At 53.3% G+C, this 18,565-nt stretch overlaps 1 protein-coding gene across 1 annotated transcript in view; it reads right to left on the bottom strand.

Moving 5' to 3' along the window:
- Window positions 1–2,636: 2,636 nt before the first annotated feature.
- The window catches only part of MYOM3 (myomesin 3), a 45,591-nt gene continuing 29,662 nt past the window's right edge, over window positions 2,637–18,565 (bottom strand). Inside the window, exons 22-37 of the mRNA XM_029949431.1 lie at window positions 17,837–17,993; window positions 17,090–17,199; window positions 15,908–15,952; window positions 14,850–14,986; window positions 12,811–12,955; window positions 12,620–12,679; window positions 12,161–12,228; window positions 10,990–11,100; window positions 8,918–9,005; window positions 8,347–8,385; window positions 7,998–8,106; window positions 6,711–6,874; window positions 6,454–6,490; window positions 6,243–6,265; window positions 5,486–5,541; window positions 2,637–4,086 (exon numbers count right to left, since the gene is read on the bottom strand). Coding sequence (XP_029805291.1) covers window positions 3,793–4,086; window positions 5,486–5,541; window positions 6,243–6,265; window positions 6,454–6,490; window positions 6,711–6,874; window positions 7,998–8,106; window positions 8,347–8,385; window positions 8,918–9,005; window positions 10,990–11,100; window positions 12,161–12,228; window positions 12,620–12,679; window positions 12,811–12,955; window positions 14,850–14,986; window positions 15,908–15,952; window positions 17,090–17,199; window positions 17,837–17,993 — 1,643 coding nt within the window. The 3' untranslated portion in view covers window positions 2,637–3,792. The remainder of the gene's footprint in view (window positions 4,087–5,485; window positions 5,542–6,242; window positions 6,266–6,453; window positions 6,491–6,710; window positions 6,875–7,997; window positions 8,107–8,346; window positions 8,386–8,917; window positions 9,006–10,989; window positions 11,101–12,160; window positions 12,229–12,619; window positions 12,680–12,810; window positions 12,956–14,849; window positions 14,987–15,907; window positions 15,953–17,089; window positions 17,200–17,836; window positions 17,994–18,565) is intronic.

Raw genomic sequence — 18,565 nt, 5'->3', positions numbered from 1 at the left:
TTGGAATAAAAAGGCTTTTGAGCGACCTCGTGTTTCTCTTCCTTTAGATCTGCTCACATAGGAAGCAGTGACACGGACCTCAGGCAGCCCAGTGACATCGAAGGGGCCCAGGAGGGGCACATTCCTTCCAGTCGGTGCAATTTGTTTTGCCTCCAACCCAGGGCACTCCTGTGCTGAAGCTCCTCTGGGCTCAAGATTTCTACTTTTCTCAAACGCTGAAAATATCTGGCTTCCTCTAGCTAGAGACATCTGGGGAGTGTGGCTTCTGAAAGTATTTTTGGCATGGAAATGTCACCCGAGTTGCTGGAAGTGATTTGGAAATGTTAAGGTGTTGAAAATATCTGACTCACGTGATGGCTGAGGCCGGGTGGGGAGCGGTTAATGATTACACAGGCCCGGCGTTTCCCATTAGGGTTCTTGCTCCCTATGCGCTTCCTGTTCACAGCTCTTTAAACAAGTTTTCTTTTTGTGCCTGTGGGGGGCGGGGTGCGCCTGGGTGGCTCAGTAAGTTAAGCGTCTGACTTTAGCTCAGGTCATGATCTCACGGTTCATGGGTTCGAGCCCCATGTCAGGCTCTGTGCTTTGGCTTCTGTGTCTCCCTCCCTTTCTGTTCCTCCCCTGCTCACGCTGTCTCTCTCTCTCTAAAATAAATAAAAACATTAAAAAAAAGTTTTTTGTGTGTGCTTATTTTTGAGAGAGAGAACAAGCAGCGTGGGGCAGGGGGAGGGAGACGCAGAACCCAAGTCAGGCTCCAAGCTGTCGGCACAGAGCCCAGTGTAGGGTTGAACTCATGAACCACAAGATCGTGATCTCAGCCGAAGCTGGTCGCTCAACCACTGAACCACCCAGGCAGCCCTCCCAGTTTGTAGCTCTTAATGCTTTAGGCGGGTTTTGCAAGGCCTCCCATCATCAGATGGTGACCGATATCCACCCCCACTCAACTATTTTTTGAGCACCGACCCTCCCCCCCAAAGGCATCTTGCTGATTGGTATCTGGAGTGACTTGTCCCCTTATTCTAAAATATGCTGATTGCACCTTGTGAAGGTACTTATTATAGGAATTTATTCTTTTGTGATTATAGGAGCAAAGATTGCATTTACTGAAAAGCCTGTTTTACTTCCCCTCAAGAAAACAGGCTATTGACCCCTGCTAACCAAGAACTGACCTTTGCCTTTGCTATGCTAAAAACATTGTCTTGTATTTAAATGCTAATGATACCTTCTTTCCCCATATGATCAGCATCTAAGTCACCTGCATCAGTCACTATTGATAAAGATTATGCATGAGTCTTCTACCAATCTAGGTTCTGGGAAATTTTTACATGCCAAAGAAATCTGTCATCAGAAATCATTATCTAAGGCAAATGCCACTTCTGTGCTGGCCCCATACATTTTTTTTCCATAAATAAAGCTGACTCTCTGCTCAAAGCAGAGATGCCTGCCTGGTGATCAGAAAGAAACTCATTCCCTCTGCGTTTCACCTACATCATCCACCCTTCAGGGAGCCCTGGACTTGCTGGAGCTGGACTCCGGCAGGTGAGCGGTTTGGATATGGCTCAGGGGCAGCGTGGCCGAGCGGAACGTCCTCTGGACCAGGACCCAGGGACTCTTCTTGTACTGACTCTGGCATTTACCACTTGGGCTCTCAGTTGCCCCATGTAGGAAAATGGAGCCTATGATGCTGTCTCATTTGATCTGATGAGCAAGGGGATATGAGAATGCTTCATAATCTTTGAAACATTAAAAACATTTTTTTAAATGTTTGTTTTTTTGAGAGAGACTCAGCATGAGCAGGGAGAGGCAGACACAATGTGAAGCAGGCTCCAGGCTCTGAGCTGTCAGTACAGAGCCTGACATGGGGCTCGACTCAAGAACCACAAGATCATGACCTGAGCCGAGGTTGGGTGCTTAACTGGCTGAGCCACCCAGGTGCCCCTAAAGTGTTGGGTGCATGTGACCATCCTGATCTCTGCCTGCCTCCTCCCTGTGTTGGGATGATCTTGTGAAGAAGTGCTTTGTGCTAAGACTCAGTACATACATAAGCAAATGTGAGGCTGTTACTGCTCTAAGCAGAAAGTGCATAGGTACTCTGCTTTCTGATTTCTTTGAAGTGTGGGACATTTTGCAGTGACACACGACGAAAGAAGCCGCGTCCCCTCTCCAAGTACGAGAGGAGCAGGGGCTAGCATAGAGCCTTTTCCACCAGTCACGGGGAAAGCAAAGCCAAAGGGAGTTAAGTTCCGGGAGGTAATGCAACTCTTAGTATCAGCTGGAAAGCCCTCAAAAATGGTCCTTCAGCTTCTCCGGTTACAGACGGGACACTGAGCGAGGCCCAGAGAAAGGAAAAGAATCGCCCAAGGGCACATAGCGAGCCTGCCGCTTCAAGCCTGGGTGTGTCTGTCTCCAAGATCTGGACAATTCCCATAGGCGTTCCCAACCGGGGACAGTCACGTCCCCCCCACCCCCCTTGCCGGACACCCAGTCTGACGGCACCAGGGAGCTTGGAACGGGAGCCTCTGGGGGGAAGAAGTTAGGCCACCTGCCTGCGAGCACGAGTACGTGGTGGATGGAGGAGTGATTCATTTCACCCTGAACTCCAGAATCCAGTTCAGAAATCAGAGGCGGGAGTTCTCTCCTGGTGGTGGGAGTGTCGATGACTTTTATTTTCTCCTCTATCATTTTCAGGGTTTTTTAAAATAGTACAACCAGCATCTATCACTGTATAAAAACCCACTCCCTCCAAATCTTATTTTACAAAAAGGAGATTGGAGTGCAGCGACGTGACCAGATTCGTATTGAGGTCCATTGGACAAGGCCAACCAGTGTGCCCCAGGCAGAGGCCCCAGGCTGGAGGGCCCCCCCCCCAGGTCCTCCACCTCTCCGGCGTCACCCTGAAATGTCCTCCTCCCTAAACTTTGCCAAATGGGACTCATTTTTCAGGGTCCAATTCCAATTCTGCCAGTTCTGGGAAGGTGTTTTAAAGCCCACCTTCCCCCACTGGGACGAACATCTATCTTCCTCCTCTGACCATCTAGCTCCTTCCTCTGATTGCGTGACACTTTCTTTGGATCTGTTTTGTCATCCGTACCTGCCTTGTCCTGGAGTCTTATATCCAGGTCTGTCTCTCCTGCTGGGCTGAAGCCTCGAGGGCGGGGCCTGAACATCAATTATCTTTGTGCTTCCAGGGATATTCTCAGCCCGGCACCTGGGGGCCTCATGAACGTTTGTTGAACTTCAGTGGATTGAAAATATAGACCCCTGAAGGGGGGAACGTGGTGACCTTGGCCCCACTGTCCTTTGGGGTCTGGTAATTCTGTGTGTGTGTGGGGGAGGGAGCTGTGGTTTAGTAGCATCCTTGACCTCTACCTACTAGATGCCAGCAGACACCCCAAAGTTTGGACATTGACAAATGCCCCCTGTGAGGGGTGGGGGAGGTGGTGGCAAAATTCCTCCTGGTGAGAACCCCTGGAATATGGTTTCTAAAGGGTTTTTCATAAACAGTCCCTTGGAGTAGGAATTCCCATTTAGCAGACGAGAAAGGCAAGGCCCACGGGGAGTTTGGACTTGGAGTGGAGTCTTGCACATAATTAATTCTCCGTTCCAAGTCCGGTGCCGATCTCACTACCCCGAGACCCCTCAGGACCCCAGCAAGGTCTCTGCTTCTGCGCATGAGTGTACCCGCTCCACTCTCACCCCCCTTCCTGGGTTCCACCCTGTCCCCTTCCCCCCTGCCCCGCCGGGTGGCCTTCGCCAGGCTGTGACCCACTGGTTGACCCTACAGGGCCATCCAGACTAGGCCTGAGGCTGTGCCTGAATGTTCTCTCTCGTTTTCTCCAGCACCTTGGCCTCCTCCCCGTGCTTAAACACGCTGATGGTGACCTGGCCCGTCTCAGAGCCATACTTGTTCTTGACGAAGACGCCGTAGCGCCCACTGTCCTCACTGTTGACTTTTTCAATGGTGATGGTGACCTCGGACCCCTTCACCTCCATGTGGTAGCGGTCAAGGAAGGTGACAGGCTGGTCATTCTTCAGCCAGGAGATTTCAGGGGTGGGGTCTCCCGAGATGACACAGGTCAGGCACAGCGTCTGTTGGAAAGGACAGGAAGGGAACACTCCGTCTGGCCTCCTTATAACACTTGACATTCACCTTTGCTGCCCCACCCCCGCCAGAGCCCCAGTACCAGGGACTCCTCGTGATACATTTATTACGTGTGTTCTCGTGTAACCCACCAAGGGTAACACTGAAGGGAGAGACATTGTATTTTCATTCCACATCCTCCACTCCTCAAGTTTTCTACAGGAATATTCACTTGTCAGGGTTTCGGACCATTATTACCCTAGCAAATATCTGCCCCAGATTGGCCTGAATTTTGCTTTATTGCTTTTTGTCACACATATGCCATTAGGATTTTACCACGCAAATAAGACTATTGTGATTTCATACAAAGATTTATGAATTGGGTTTAAAAATTATTTTTGTTTTTAAATATTTATTTATTTTTATAAAATTTTTTTTAGTGTTTATTTATTTTTGAGAGACAGAGAGACAGAGAGTGAGCAAGGGAAGGGCAGAGAGAGAAGGAGACACAGACTCTGTGATGCAGGCTCCAGGCTGTGAACTGTCAGCACAGAGCCCGATGCGGGGCTTGAACTCACAAACCGCGAGATCATGACCTGAGCTGAAGTTGGCCACTTAACCGACTGAGTCACCCAGTCACCCCAATATTTATTTATTTTGAGAGAGAGAGAGAGAGAGAGAGAGAGAGAGAATCAATGTGGGGCTCGATCTCTCAACTTCGAGACAATGACCTAAGCCAAAATCAAGACTCGGACACTCACCCAGACGCCCCTGAAAATCCTGAACAAGCCCTGACGCAGAGTGCTCAGCTTAACAGTCAGACACGCAGTCGGGAGCAGGGCACCAGCAGACTCCGGATCTCAGCTCTGCCCCTTCAGGCTGGGTAACCTTAGGAAAGTCCCTTAACCTCTCTGGGCTTTGGTTTCCTCAGCTACAAAGAGTGACTAGTAAGAAGCCCCTGTTTCAGTGGTGGCCTTGATGGTGAAACCGACTCAAGTATGTGCACATACGGAACAGTGCCTGGCACACGGTAAGCACCATGCAAACATTAACGCTCATTTTCTACAACACCAGATCTGGGCAATTTCGGTTCTAGAGAGGTTTTTAGGGATCATGTGGTCGAACTCCTGGGGATACGGGAGTTCACTGACAGAAGGTTGTGATGCCCAGGGCCAGCTAGAGAGGGGCGGTGAGCACCCCCATGGACTTGACACTAGGCTCAGTGTCTCTCCCTTATACTACACATGCCAAGGCACTGTGGTCACTCGGCCAGACTCGAGTGGATCTGGCTCCTTCAGCTCTTGAATCCATGTTGCTACCTTGTGTCATGATCTTTAATGGATGTGAGAGGGAGCAGGTGTGGGACTGCGGGCCGGGGGGGGTCCGGGGGGGGGGGTCGGTCGGTACCTTATCTTCCATGATGGTGGCGACATCTGGCAGGCCCCTCACCACTTTGGCACGATCTGGAAGGGAAAAAAGTGAGGGCTGGTGTGGATGTTTTCCTGCCGGCTGCTTCCGAGAATCAGGTTCCATAGAGTGGGGGGTTTATTTTTAAGCAATGTTTCTTTTTTCTATTTTCATCTTTTTGGGTAGAAATCTTGAAGTTTATACTACATGTTTCTTTGCCTTCACAAACAACCGGGACACACTGTGCTTCTGTTACTGACTCGAAGTCATCCTTATGATTGGTGGGTGCCTGGAGGGGACATTGAGGTGCCCCTCCTCTCAAGAACTGGGAAGAAGGAACGGGCCGGGGTCCCTAGTGAATGTAATGTGTATGGACTTGGTGGCGGCATCCCTGTGACCAGAGGCTAGATCGTGTCCCTCTGCGGTTGGAGCTGTGTCCTGGATCCGAGGAGGCCCCAGGGTCCCGACAGCCAGAACCAGCTTCAGCTTTAAGGCCGTCCCCTCCCCAACCCTCCCCCGAAAGCCTGCCCAGCCTCCCTCCTGTGTGTCCCTGCCTTTCAGGCCCCAGGCGCTGCACCTGCCCAGTCCACACCCGCATCTCAGGCATCCCTGGACCCCTTAGCCATCTGTCAGTCATTGTGTCGCCACTGCCCATGGCCACACAGACCCCACGGGGAGCTGGGACTTCAGAGCATGGACTCATGGGAAGATGCCCAAGACCCAGACACGAAAGTAACAGAAATACGAGTGGACTTACTCTTCTCAATGATGGCCAAGGCTCTGAAAAACAGAAATGGGAAAAAAAAGCTTGAGTCCCATTTGCTCAAGGACAAGCCTGCCCGGGGTGGGGTGGGGGGCGATGAGGGAAAGGCAGAGCCGGCTGAGGCTCCCAGGAAGCAGTCCTGTACCCAGCTCCTGCCACACCCCGAGGGGCTGATGATTCACCCAAGAAATGTGAGGGCACTCACTTCAGTCTCTGGTGCTCAGCCAAGGCGTCGTCAAAAGCTGCCAGAAGGAAAAAGGGGAGGGGGGGAGCGTCAGAGCCTCAGCCCCTGTGACTGGCAGGTCACAGGGCTTGGCGCTGGCTGTTCCTCCACTGTCTTCGCATCCCTGTGTTCTCTCGGGGCCGAGCCAGGATTGGGTGGGGAGACGGGAGTCCCCTGCCCCCAAAAGACCACGGGATTTTCTAAATATTTCTCTGCAGACAGACGGGTGGACAGCCCACCTTGTCCGGAGAGATCAGTTGAGAGCTGCCGGGTCTCCTGGCCGGCGTTGATCTCCAGGGTGTATTTGCCCTTGTCTGCATCTTTGGGGTCCAGGATGTGGAGCCAGATCTCATCGAGGGTGGTGCCAGCCCTCACCCGATCGCCACTCTCCAGGCGTTTTTCTCTGGATACGAGGGTAAGGAAATGTTGAACACGTCAGTGCTGCCCTGCTCACCAGTGCTGGCTGCCTGTGGGTCCACAGGGACCCCCACCCCAAACTCTTCTCCTGGGGTTTTGTTTCTGGATCTGTGGGCTGACCACCCATCCAGCATTCATTCATTCATTCACTCATTCATTCATCCAGCAAATCTGTGGCATGTCAACTGTGTTTCAGGGCTAAGTCTGTATTTGTGACATGTCCTTCAGGTTGGGACCTTAAGGAAACAGTGACCCCCACATTCTCCACTCCCGGGGATCACTCCCTCACCTCTTCATTTTCTTCAGCTTAAACCCTCCCAGAGTTTCTTTCCACCATCAGCTTTTCCTAATCCTTAAAGACCATATCAACTCCTTCCATTCTTTACTTAAATTTCATTCCTGGAGATGCCCAGTCCATGTCCTCAATGTGGTGTGGCAGAAGTGACACCTCAGGATTCGGTCACAGGGCTCAGTAACTCTGGCTAGGGAATGAGCCCGTGGCTTTGGCTCTCACTCATTCGACAGACTTGACCAAATCACTCTAGCCTTCTCCATAGGACAGGTGCAGTAATGTCTGCTCCACAAGGCTGAGGCATGCAAATGATAAGCAGCAGGGAAAACAGTGCTCTCGAACTGTCTTCGGTCACTTAGCTCCTGGCTGGGTCTCTGTGGATAACTTCCCCATCCTGCCTTCTGGCCCTGGCATGCAGTCTGTAGTCAGCCCCACACATCCCTCTGCCCGCACCTCTCCCCTCAGCCCGTCTACTGAGTTTGCTAAGTGACCCACCCAACCATCTGGTTCTCCCTCATTCTGCGTCCTTCCCTACCCCAGTTTCAAGCTGTTTCTCTAAGACAACGATCCTTCTGTGGCCATGGATGTTCTAGAAAAATGGGTTTACTACCAGGGTTCCCACCTGCCCTGGGGAGCCTCCCTTCTGTACCTTTCATTGCTCTTCCCTGTCTCCGATTCTCTCTGTGGACAGCGTGAGTAGTGGGAGACCCTGTCTCTGCCAACCCCTTGGGCCTGGGCTCTGGGGCAGGTGCCGCCGGTCCACTACCACCCTCGACCTCCCCAGCTGGGCTAGGGCTCCAGGGAAAGGCCAACTTACTTGTGGAACCAGGTGGTTTTCATGTACTGGATGTTGTAGTACTTGACCTTGCTGAAGATCCGGATCCCCTCCTCGGTCCCCTGGACTTTCAGCGGGGTTGCAGAGAGGGCTGGGGAGGCAAAGGAGAAGGTCAAGGACCTTTGGGCAGCACATCTGGGCGCCAGCCAGCTGCCCCCTGCGCTAGGGGTGCGATGGGGGGAAATGCAGCATTGTGAGGGTGTAGGAACTTCTCCCTCAATCTTTGAGGTTGAAAACTAAACCATGCCTGGTAGCCAAGGCTGGCGGGAGGGGCCCTGGAGGCTATTTGGCATTAGAACAGGGCTAAAAACAGGGTGGGGGGCTTGCTTACCACCAATTCTGCCCATCTCAGTGTAGATGGCATCCAGAGCTGGAGGGAGACAGAAAGAATGGTCAGCTGACATAGGGCCCATCTAGGGACAGGCCAGGGGTAGGCACGGCCCTGGAAAAGCCTGGTGGAACTCATCAACAGCTCAGGGCACAGGGAGCTCCACAGGATGTCCCCTCACTGTCTTGGGTCTGGGACACTCACTGATTGATGGGACAGGGGGGCACCATGGATGGAGGACAAATGGGGCAGCCTGACAATTTTCTTGGAGGCTGAGTCAACCAGCCTGATGGTTGACTGAGCCTGGGCCTCAGTGTGGGGTGGAGGAGTGAATTCTGGCTTCAGGTCTTGAAGTGTAGGCTTCTTGCGGTGTAGAGACCATGGACTTCAGTATTTCAGACTAGGCCCCTCGCACCGACCTGCTGTGTCGCCTTGGGGAGGTCACTTAGCCTCTCTGTTGCCCTGAGTAATATGGGGATCCCATAAATTTTACCCCCAGCTCATATATCACACCTTGTGATTCTGTGCGATCCCTGGGTCCTCCTGGCCCGTCTCTCACATCATCAGCTCCTACCTTCACCTGTGAGGTCCAGGATGGTGTCATCCTCCCCTCGACTGTCAGAAACCGTCGCTCTATAAATTCCCTTGTCCTCTTTGGATAGCTGGAAAGAAGGATGAGAGATGCCGATATGGGCATAGGTTCTGGAAGGGTATGAATCAGCCTGGGCTCCAGGCCTGCCCCTAACTCTCTGTGTGATCTCAGGCAAAAAAACCAACAAAACAAAACAAACAAACAAAAAAAACCCCCAAAACACCTCTTCTCCTCTCTGGGCCTCAGTTTACCCATCTGGAATGGGTGATCTCTAAAGCCTCCTTCTACCTCTGGGCTCTTTGATTCCAAGTTCAGGGCTTGTGTGAGCCTGGGAGTAGGGAGAGGGAGGTGGGGGGAACCAAGGGTAGAAGCAGACACCCCACATTTGGACCCATAGGCAGCTGGGCTGAGGGCATGGGGAGCTCTCTTTGCAGGGTTCCCTAAGCTGCCCTGCTCCCTGGGGGCGCGGCTGGAGGGACCCCTCTGCACTGCTCCAGAAGGAAGGCTGCTAACTTTTGCCCGGGACAAGGGGCTCCTTTCTGGCACATGCTCGTCAGCCCTGCGTGAAATCTGAACTAACACCCAGCAAAGCAAGAGCCTGGGCTGTGTTTCCAAAGCAAGGCCCAGGGGTCGGAGGTGACCTCTCATTGCACAGCGGCTCCTTCAGGCCCCGGGAGAACTGTCTGCTTCCCCATTCCTTTAAAGGGTCTCTGCCACTCTGACCATCTCTACATAGCATGTTTTTCTTTTATGGTTTTTTTTTTTTAATTTATTTTTGAGAGACAGAGAGCGACAGCACGAGCAGGGGAGGGTCAGAGAGAGAGGGAGATACAGAATCTGAAGCAGGGTCCAGGCTCTGAGCTGTCAGCACAGAGCCCGATGCAGGGCTCGAACCCACGAACCATGAGATCACGGCCTGAGTCGAAGCTGGACGCTCAACCAACTGAGTCACTAGGCGCCCCTAGTATGTTTTGAGGCAGAATCCAAGGCAGAGACAACCCTTCCCTGAGAACTGGAGGGCCGAACCCCAATAGTCCTCTCCCACACAGTCCCCTCCTCCCCCAGTGGAGGCTCCAAAGTCCCAGCCAAACCAGGGGGAAGGGTGATTGTGTCTTTGCACTTAACCCCTCTGAGCCTCCATTTACTCATCTGTAAAATGGTGGCACAGCCCTTGCCCTGGCCATGCGCTGTAGTTCCTGTGAGGATCAAGGGAGCCAGAAAGTTCTTTGACAGTGGGCTGGGTTATTAGAACAGGTCTCAGGAGTTATGAAGCCCTGACCTGATGCCAGGCTCTGTGCCAGGAGCTTGCACTGTGGCGACAAAGGCCAGTGTGGCATCATCCTGGCCAGGATTTGGGGGAAGATCTGACGTCCTTATTTCCTTCCTAGGCAGCAAACTCACATTTGCCCCGGCCCTCCGTAGCACCCAGTGAAGCCACAGAAACCAACCGCAGGGCAGAAAGGCATGGAACGTTTGAGAACAGGCCTTGTGTCTCTATCCTAACCTGGCCAACCCCTCTGAAGGCCACGGGGCCAGAGAGCTGAGCTTCAGCCCTGCTCTGCCCAGACCCGCCTCACACCACGGTCGCCTTCTGGTCCTGACTCCTTCACTCTTGGTTGGGGCAGGAACACATTGTTGGGAGAGCATCCCTGCTGACCCATTCATGTTGGAGATGAAAACCAAGCTCAGAGGATAATGACGAGCCCAAGGTCACACAGTTCGTGGCGGGGCCAGAAATGGAATCCAACACAAAAGGAAATATCAGTTTTACTGTTCCTGACTTTATTTAAAATGTTTCTATTTTCTCCTCCATGGCGTTTTTTCCCCCTTGCATTAATTTTGGTTTAAAAAATACTGCATGAAACGTTATTTATCTTGATTACTGAGTTTTTAGTGGCCCCTTAAATTCTATGCTCGAAGTGGCACCTCATCCTGGTGCCAACCCTGCTCCTGACTCTGTGTCCAGTGCTCCCGACTCTGCACTCAGTGCATCTGACTCCACGCCCAGTGCTCCCGGTGCTGCAGGCAGGTGTGAGACCTGCAGCTGCACCCACCTCTTCGATGCACAGGACTCCCACTCCAGTCTGTGGGTCGTACTGACCGGCCGCTGTCTCTTTCTTCTGGAAGAACCACTGGAAGCAGGTTTCCTTCTTGGTGTTGGTTGCCTGCGGGGGGTGGGGGGTGGGGGTGAGGATGAAGAGACTCTCAGGCTTCTTTTTAAGTAAAAACTCAACTCATCAGCTCTCTCTGTCTCTTTATACACTTACCTCCCCCTCACCCCCACACTCACTCTTAGCTAATTCCCTCCTCCATCTCAGCTACTCCCCCTCACACCGCCTCTCTTCTGCTGGTTCTGCGTTCTGGATTTTCACTAACGGTGTGCCGTCCACCCCTTGATCTCTTCGCTACTCTGTTTTTCCTTGTAAGCGCCTGTGCGTCTTACAGATGCCAGGTGGATGTCCCCTCCCCCAGGAAGCCTCCCTTGAAGGACCCCAGAGTGCCCCCATCGGGATTAACCATGTCTGGCACATGCCTGGGTCACAGCTGGAGGCATGCTGTTTTCCAAGGACCCTGCCTCAGACCCACGGGCCCCTAGAGGCCGAAGGAGACCACTTCCTCAGCTCAGTATACTCAGCGCCAGGCAGAATGCCTGGTGCGTAGCAGGTGCTTTGAGTTTGCTGAATGGATACACTTCTGGGCCAGCATTCTCCCTTACCCTTCCTGCCCTTCCCCAGGCATCTAAAGAGGGTGCAGGGTGCTGAGGAGCATCGGCTTTGGAGTCAGACTGGGTTAAATCCACACTCTTGCCTTTATCTCCTCCCCCGTGGTCTTGAGCTAGTTCTCACTTGTTCTCAGATCCGTGCCCATCTCACAGGCGACTGCGGCAGATGACCGCAGAGCACAGTGTCTGACAGAGCTACTAACAAACGTTAGGAAATCCCGCTCAAAATAGAGACTCCCTCACTCGCTCCCAGACCCCTTCCTGGAACAGCTTGACCTAGCTGAAGCCTGTCCCGACCCCCACTCATTTGGCTCCTCGGGCTCTTCCAGAAGATAGTTTTATTTTCCAGTTAAATGTGCTCTCCCTGGGGCTACTTCCCCGTGGGATCAGCCAAGCACAGGAATTTGGGAAAGTGGGCAAGGACAGCCACCGGGCGGGGGAGAAGTCACATGCTCCCCGCACTGGGGCGGGGGGCAGGGCTGGAGGCAGGGGCGGGGATTTGCCTTGCATGTCAGCAGCACTTGGCAGTCCTCCGTGACCTTCCACTGCAAGGGCTCCTCGAAATAGGGACCTGGGAGCGCAAAACAAACACGCCCACCGTCAGAACTCCGGGCTCCGCGAGGGCGCCACCTGCTGGTGAGATGGGGGCAGCCCGCGGGGGAGGGGCAGCTAGAGACCACGGGTCCCTCAGATTCTGCCGCCTCCAAGGCAGGACGGAGGCGACGCAGGCGAGGTGCCTGGGTCACCATTCTCAGGGTTGGGCTTGACCCTCGGGGGTGTCGCTCTGTGCCTTGTTCTTGCAGCGGGACCGAACTGGATTGAACTGCAGTGGCCCTCCCTCCGGGGCCCAGTGGGGCGGAGGGATCTATTGGCCCAGCCCCCCTGCAGGTCCCCAGCAGGTCCCCAGTACTGACCACTGGCCTGGTGGCCACGGCCTTGAACTTCACCCCAGCAGTTCTTACCCTGTTTTCTCTTCCAGTCTCTTCTCTTAGCGTCTGCTTTCCTCAGAAGTTTGTCAAAATCTGTGAACACAGAGGGAGGAGGGGGCGTGAGCCCGGAGGAGCGCAGGTCGGGGGAGGAGCCTGGGGATGCACAGAGGCCCCAGAGCTGAGGGCCTAGTCTGGGCGTGTGGGGCAGGCCTGGCGCCGCTCACCGTCATCCACCAGTGTCAGGGTGATCTGGTTCTTGGCTTTTCCGTCCTGGAGCTGAGCGGTGTACGACCCTTTGTCATCCTCCGACAAGGTCTGGATGATCACTTCCACCAGGCCCTTCTCTCGGTCAAAATTGATTTTGCGGTCCTGCGGACAATGAGACCGGAGGATCTTTTTCACCCCTTTTTCGTATCCCAGGGAACTTGTGCTGTGGGGCACTTGCACTTGGGGATGTGTGTGTCATAGGTGCAGAGTCAGAAGCCTTCGGAGACTGGGAAGGGGCCTTGGGTAACGCTGCTCCTCCTATAGACGGGGCTGTGTCACCCCGGGCCCTGGGAACACCCTGGGGCCCAGCCGGCACAGGAAACGGTCTTGGGTGCAATTAATAATAAGCCCCAAATCCCTACAGTGCCACATTTTCTACAAATTCCCATAAAAGTATAAAGGATAATATAAAAAAATGCCTGTGTTCCTGCGATCCAGAATTAACATTCATTTACATATTGTGTTCTAAGAGTTTTTAAGTTTTATTTTCCACATTTAGGACTGTCTTCTCTCTGGATTTATCGGTATATATGTTTTGAGGGGGCCATTAAGTTTTATTTTTTTATTTTTTAAAAAAATGTTTATGTCTGCTTTTGATAGAGAAAGAGACTGAGCATGAGCGGGGGAGGCACAGAGAAAGAGGGAGACACAGAATCGGAAGCAAGCTCCAGGCTCCGAGCTGTCAGCTAAGTGCCCAACACGGGGCTCGAACTTATGGACTGTGAGATCATGACCTGAGCCGAAGTTGTAGCTTAACCGACTGAGCCACCCAACTGCCCCCCACCCTTTTTCTAAGTGTATTTATTTTGAGAGAGCAAGTGCAAGTGGGGGAGGGGCAGACAGAGAGAGAGAATCAGAAGCAGGGTCTGCGCACTGTCAGTGTGGAGTCCTGTGCAGGGCTCAATCTCATTAAGTTTCATTTGATTTTTCTGTAGGGACAGCTAACAGTCCCAATGCTGTGCACTGAAGAGTGCAGACCTTGTCACACTTCCTCTACCATGTGCCAAGGTCACTGTGAATCTCTGTGCAGAACTTTCAATCTATTTTCTCATTTGCTTCTTCTGATCCTGGGACAACCAGCCCCGTTGTACAAATACAGAAATCGAGGCACAGAGAGGTGCAGAGGCCTGCCCAAGGGCACACAGAAGGTATGAGTCTTCTGATATCCAGCCCTGGGCAGATTCTCCTCTGTTAGAACCAGTGCTCCTGTCTGTAACACATTTTGTCTGATGGCCACTTTGCCATCTAAAGATGCAATTTGCAAACAATATGACCTCATGATTGAATCTCTCATGACACTGAAATTGCCATGTTTGTAAAAAGCAGTTGAATATGGGCAGCTCATGGTTCAATCTAATGCAACCTATCGACAGGCATGATTTTTTTTTCCAGAAAAGCAATGTAATATCACAACTGTAACATGAAGAAAACATAAAAGTCATGTGTATTTCAATAGTAGATGTCCAGTCATAATTTCAGTCTTGTTGCATTGACTTATAATGGACTGGTTCGAATTTAAGAGAAGTTCAGGAAAGCAAAAAGATCAAAAGCTAAAAGAACAGGAAAATGAACGAAAGAGCATAGGTAAGCTAACAGAGTAACGCTATTTGGTGTATATTAAAACTGCAGAAATACTTTGGATCACAAGGTTTGGGTCTAGGTTCAGAGAATTGTAAGCATGAATGTAGGTTTTTAATCTTGAGAATGTCTGATAGGATAGTCAAAAGTTGTGTGTGTGTCTGGGGCGGGGGAGTGGGGTGGTGAGGACCGGGCATGGAGCGTCTTTATCCGTGGGAGTGTTTCTCACATTGGCGAGCCCTAGCCACCAGGTGTCCCCATCCCCACCCCAAGGCTGTGACGGCCAAAGTATGTGGCCATTTCTTAAGTGTCCACTAGGGGTGCTGTTGGCCTGTGCAGAACTACTGCCCCGGAAAGGCTGTGTCCTGGGGGTGGGGGTGGGGGGTACCTCTCCTAAGAAGTCTGAGCCCCCACTTACCGGTGAGCTGAAGATCTCCTTCTCATTGAAGATTAGATGCAGCTCAGCGGCAGGAGATAACTTTTCTACTTCCAGCCACAGCCGCACCTCTCCTTGCTCGAGGATGTCAACGTTCCAGCCAGAGATCAGCTTGATCACTGGGAGGCGAGGACACCAGGGGTGGGTGGAGGACCCTCCTCCCCTACACCCCACCCCTCCCCACTCCCGACCTGCCCCTCCGTGAGCACACCCCGGGCATTCATCTGCCGAAGTGCTTCATGAGTCTGAAGGCCACAGCCCGGGAAGGGGTCTGGGGAGGGTTTCCACATTCGGGCCCCTCTAGATGTAATTCATCTCAGAGAAGCCTCCCATCTCCCTACAGCTTTGAGGCCAGGTTCTCGCCCCTGGTTGGGTCCTGGATCCCTGAGGATTTTAAAAAACATGAATGTTTGGGTTCCAGCCCCAGAGATTCTGATTTGTCTAGGGCAGGGCCTGGATTTTTTTTTTTTTTTAACGTTTTCTTAATTTATTTTTAAGAAACAGAGAGACAGAGTGAGAGTAGGGGAGGAGCAGAGAGAGAGGGAGACACAGAATCCCAAGATAGGCTCCAGGCTCTTAGCTGTCAGAGTAGAGCCTGATGCGGGGCTTGTACCCACAAACTGTGAGATCATGACCTGAGCCAAACTCAGCTGCTTAACCGACTGAGCCACCCAGGCCCCCCTGGACATTGGGGTTTCTAAAGTTATCAGAGTGACTCCCAGGTGCACCTAGGCGTGTGACCCCAGCTCTGGGGACCGCATGCTACTCCTAACCGGCGGAAGGACACAGAGGTTTAGATGATCAAAGTCCAAAGGACTGAAAAGCCAATGATAACAATTATAAGAGGACGAAACCATCTACTCTGCCCTCCTTTGTACCCCCTCCCCGCCCTGCCGGCTGCCCTTTACTCTTTCAAGGGCTGCTGGCTCCCTGGGCCTCTGACCCTGCAGCCCCATGAGGCCCGAATCCTCTGCCCCCTCGGCTCGGCCCCATTCAGCTCTGCTCCCAACCCCCCCCCCCCCCCCGAGGGCCCAGCTTACCTGGGTTTCTGATCTCATGGCTCAGCTTCTTCAGCTTGTTCAACTCTGGGACAGGGAGGAGCGAGGAAAACAACCACAGGGAGAGTGAAATGCGTGGGGCCAGTGGGGTCCATGCAGCTGTCCTGTGTCCCATGGTGGGCGGAAATCCCAAGAGACCCCCTCCCCAGCCTGGAGTCACTTGCTACACAGGAGATGAGGAGGAGGGACCCTGCTGTGGGCCACCCCCACGAACCACCTCCTCGGAGAAGTTTCTCCACGTGTCGGGCTCTGCGTCACCGCACGAGCCTCACACGATGCCGTGGGGTCAGCCCTTCCGCCACCCCAGGCTCCCCTTGAAGCCCCAGAGTCCTTGGGATGAGGAGTCTGCCCTCAGGGCAAGTGAAAGCAAAATAAAACGATGACCCAAACCAGGGCTTTCGTTGGCCTGGGGCTGTGTGACGCTGTATCTGCTGGGGCAGCCGGGGACCACACTCTCCCCTTACAGACGAGCAAGCCGAGGGCCACAAGGGCGACATGACTCGCTAGACACCCAGCAGCCGGGAGATGGTGGAACTGGAATCGGAACCTGAGCCTGTCTGGCTTCTGCTTCGTCCCCAAATCCCAGGGCCTCACGAGCGACCAGCGGGGAAGACCACAGGCTGTCACCCCTCGTGCTCGGAGATGGCAGAGCCTGAGCCCTGTCACCAGGAGCACTGGCTCCCGTTCTGCCTGTCACACGGGGGTGACCCTTGAGACATGCCTCTGCTCTCTGGTTTGCCACAGTCCCGCTCCTCCCTACTGGGGTCCTCATTCGTCAGACCGGCTGCCATTTGCAGTTTGCCCTCACATGACCCTGTTGGGTTTCTAGGGCTTTGGAAGAAGGTGAAATAATTCTGATGCCTTTGCTTTTATCAAAAGGAGCAAAGGGAAAGAGAGACGGGAAGAATGGGAACTCCACCGAGCAGGGAGTTTTTGACTGCCAAGTTGGCTGACGCCCGGGACAGTGTCTGGCGTATGACAGGTGCTCAGCGGATACTGATCAACAGACTGGCTGACTGTATGGGTGGGTGAGGGCCTACTTCTCTGGAAATCGCTGCTTTATCAGGTTTTGTTGTTTCTTGCCAGCCTCTGGGGGCATTTGTGTTTGGGACTCTTGATCGGGGCCTGTCTCTCTGGGAAGTGGTGGTAGAGCAGGGGCATTACCTTCCTCCGTCAGCGTGTGGCTGGCCGAGATGTCTTCATCAGCGTCGGTGACCACTACTGAGTAGGTGCCCAAATCCTCAAGGCCAGGCTCTTTCAGGATGACCTTGGACCTGGCAGAGAGGAGAGCACAGAGTCAGTGAGGCGCTTTGTGCACTAGAGGGCCGAGAACTGCAGGCCCTGCTCCCCAGCGCCCTGCCCCGGCCACACTTCCTTCCACCCCCCTCCCCCGGGGTGCCCTGCCCAGGGCAGCGCTGGCCTGGCACCTTCAGTGGCCCCGTTAGCCAGGCTCTCTGGCACAGGGTCTTTCTACTGGCTTCGCTCTCCTCTCTCTTGCCCCCAGGGCTCAAGTCATCATCTGGACGGGGCTAAAGCCAGAGCTGCTGGGGGTGGGCCAGTGAGACATGGGGACGCTGAGTTGGAGAACTTTCAAGAGCAAGCCATTGGCACCCTGGATGGAAACCAAGTGCTTAGCGTCTCCTTGGCACCACCGATGCAAAAGCACGCACACTCCTTGCAGAAGAAGGGCCTTTAATGAATGTGGCCATTTTTGCCCTGAAATGCATCGTCCCCTCATTTGCTCCCTAAGGTGGCAGCCAGCGTCCTTGGTGAGAGACCAAGCCGCCTCTGCCAGGCCCGCTGTCTGTGAGTCCCGCCCCCGGTGCTCTAACCCATGAGCTTCTGCCCACTCAGACCTGATAGCACTTGGGACCTGTGGGCTAGTGACACCGCCCCTCGGCCCTCACTTACTTGTTAGCTTTCTCCTCGACATTGACCCTCTGGGGGTCTGGCGGGCCCTTGTAGTCCTTGGACCACTGAAACTCTGAGGAGTCAGGGGCCTCAGGGGCTTCAAAAGCCAAGTAGATAAAGCCCTCTTCATCCACACCAACCTCAATCTCTCGGGCATCTAAGGGCAAGATCCAAGGGAGGGCACCAGACGTTTAGAAGTAATAAGCCAAGTCATTCGCCTTCCTGCCTAACCCTTTCCATGGCTGCCCATTTGCGCTTGAATAAAATAATAAATCCCAGTCTCTTCGCCGTGACCTCCAAGGCCCTTGTGTGATCAGCTTCTTCTCAGCTCAAATGTCACACCTCCTCAGAGAGGCCCTCCCTGACCACCCTGGCTCAAGTAAGCCCCACCCACCCCACCGCCCTGTTCATTTCCTTTATAGCACGTACCGCACTCCTAAATCATCACCTTCGCATAATCATTTCTTTGTTTACAGTCCATCCGGCCCCTCCCCCACGCTAGAGCCGGGGCCTTGTGTTCCCAGTGCAATGTGGGCATCACCAAATATTTGTTGAATGAATGGGAAATGGAAAGACTAGAAAAAGAACATGCCTTATAGTTCTCAGAGATGAGTGATTGCATCATGTACTAGTGTGTGTTGGGATTGTTTAACTACACAAAGTCAGTTCTGAAGTGGGGACAATGATGCCTCACCCGGGGGCCTGTTGGGAGGGCGGGGCAGTGTGAGG

This window comes from Suricata suricatta, chromosome 8 (genome assembly GCF_006229205.1).
Source record: "Suricata suricatta isolate VVHF042 chromosome 8, meerkat_22Aug2017_6uvM2_HiC, whole genome shotgun sequence".
Lineage (NCBI taxonomy): Eukaryota > Metazoa > Chordata > Mammalia > Carnivora > Herpestidae > Suricata > Suricata suricatta.
The sequence above is the reverse complement of the archived record's forward strand: the minus strand, read 5'-3'. Positions and strand labels throughout refer to the sequence as shown.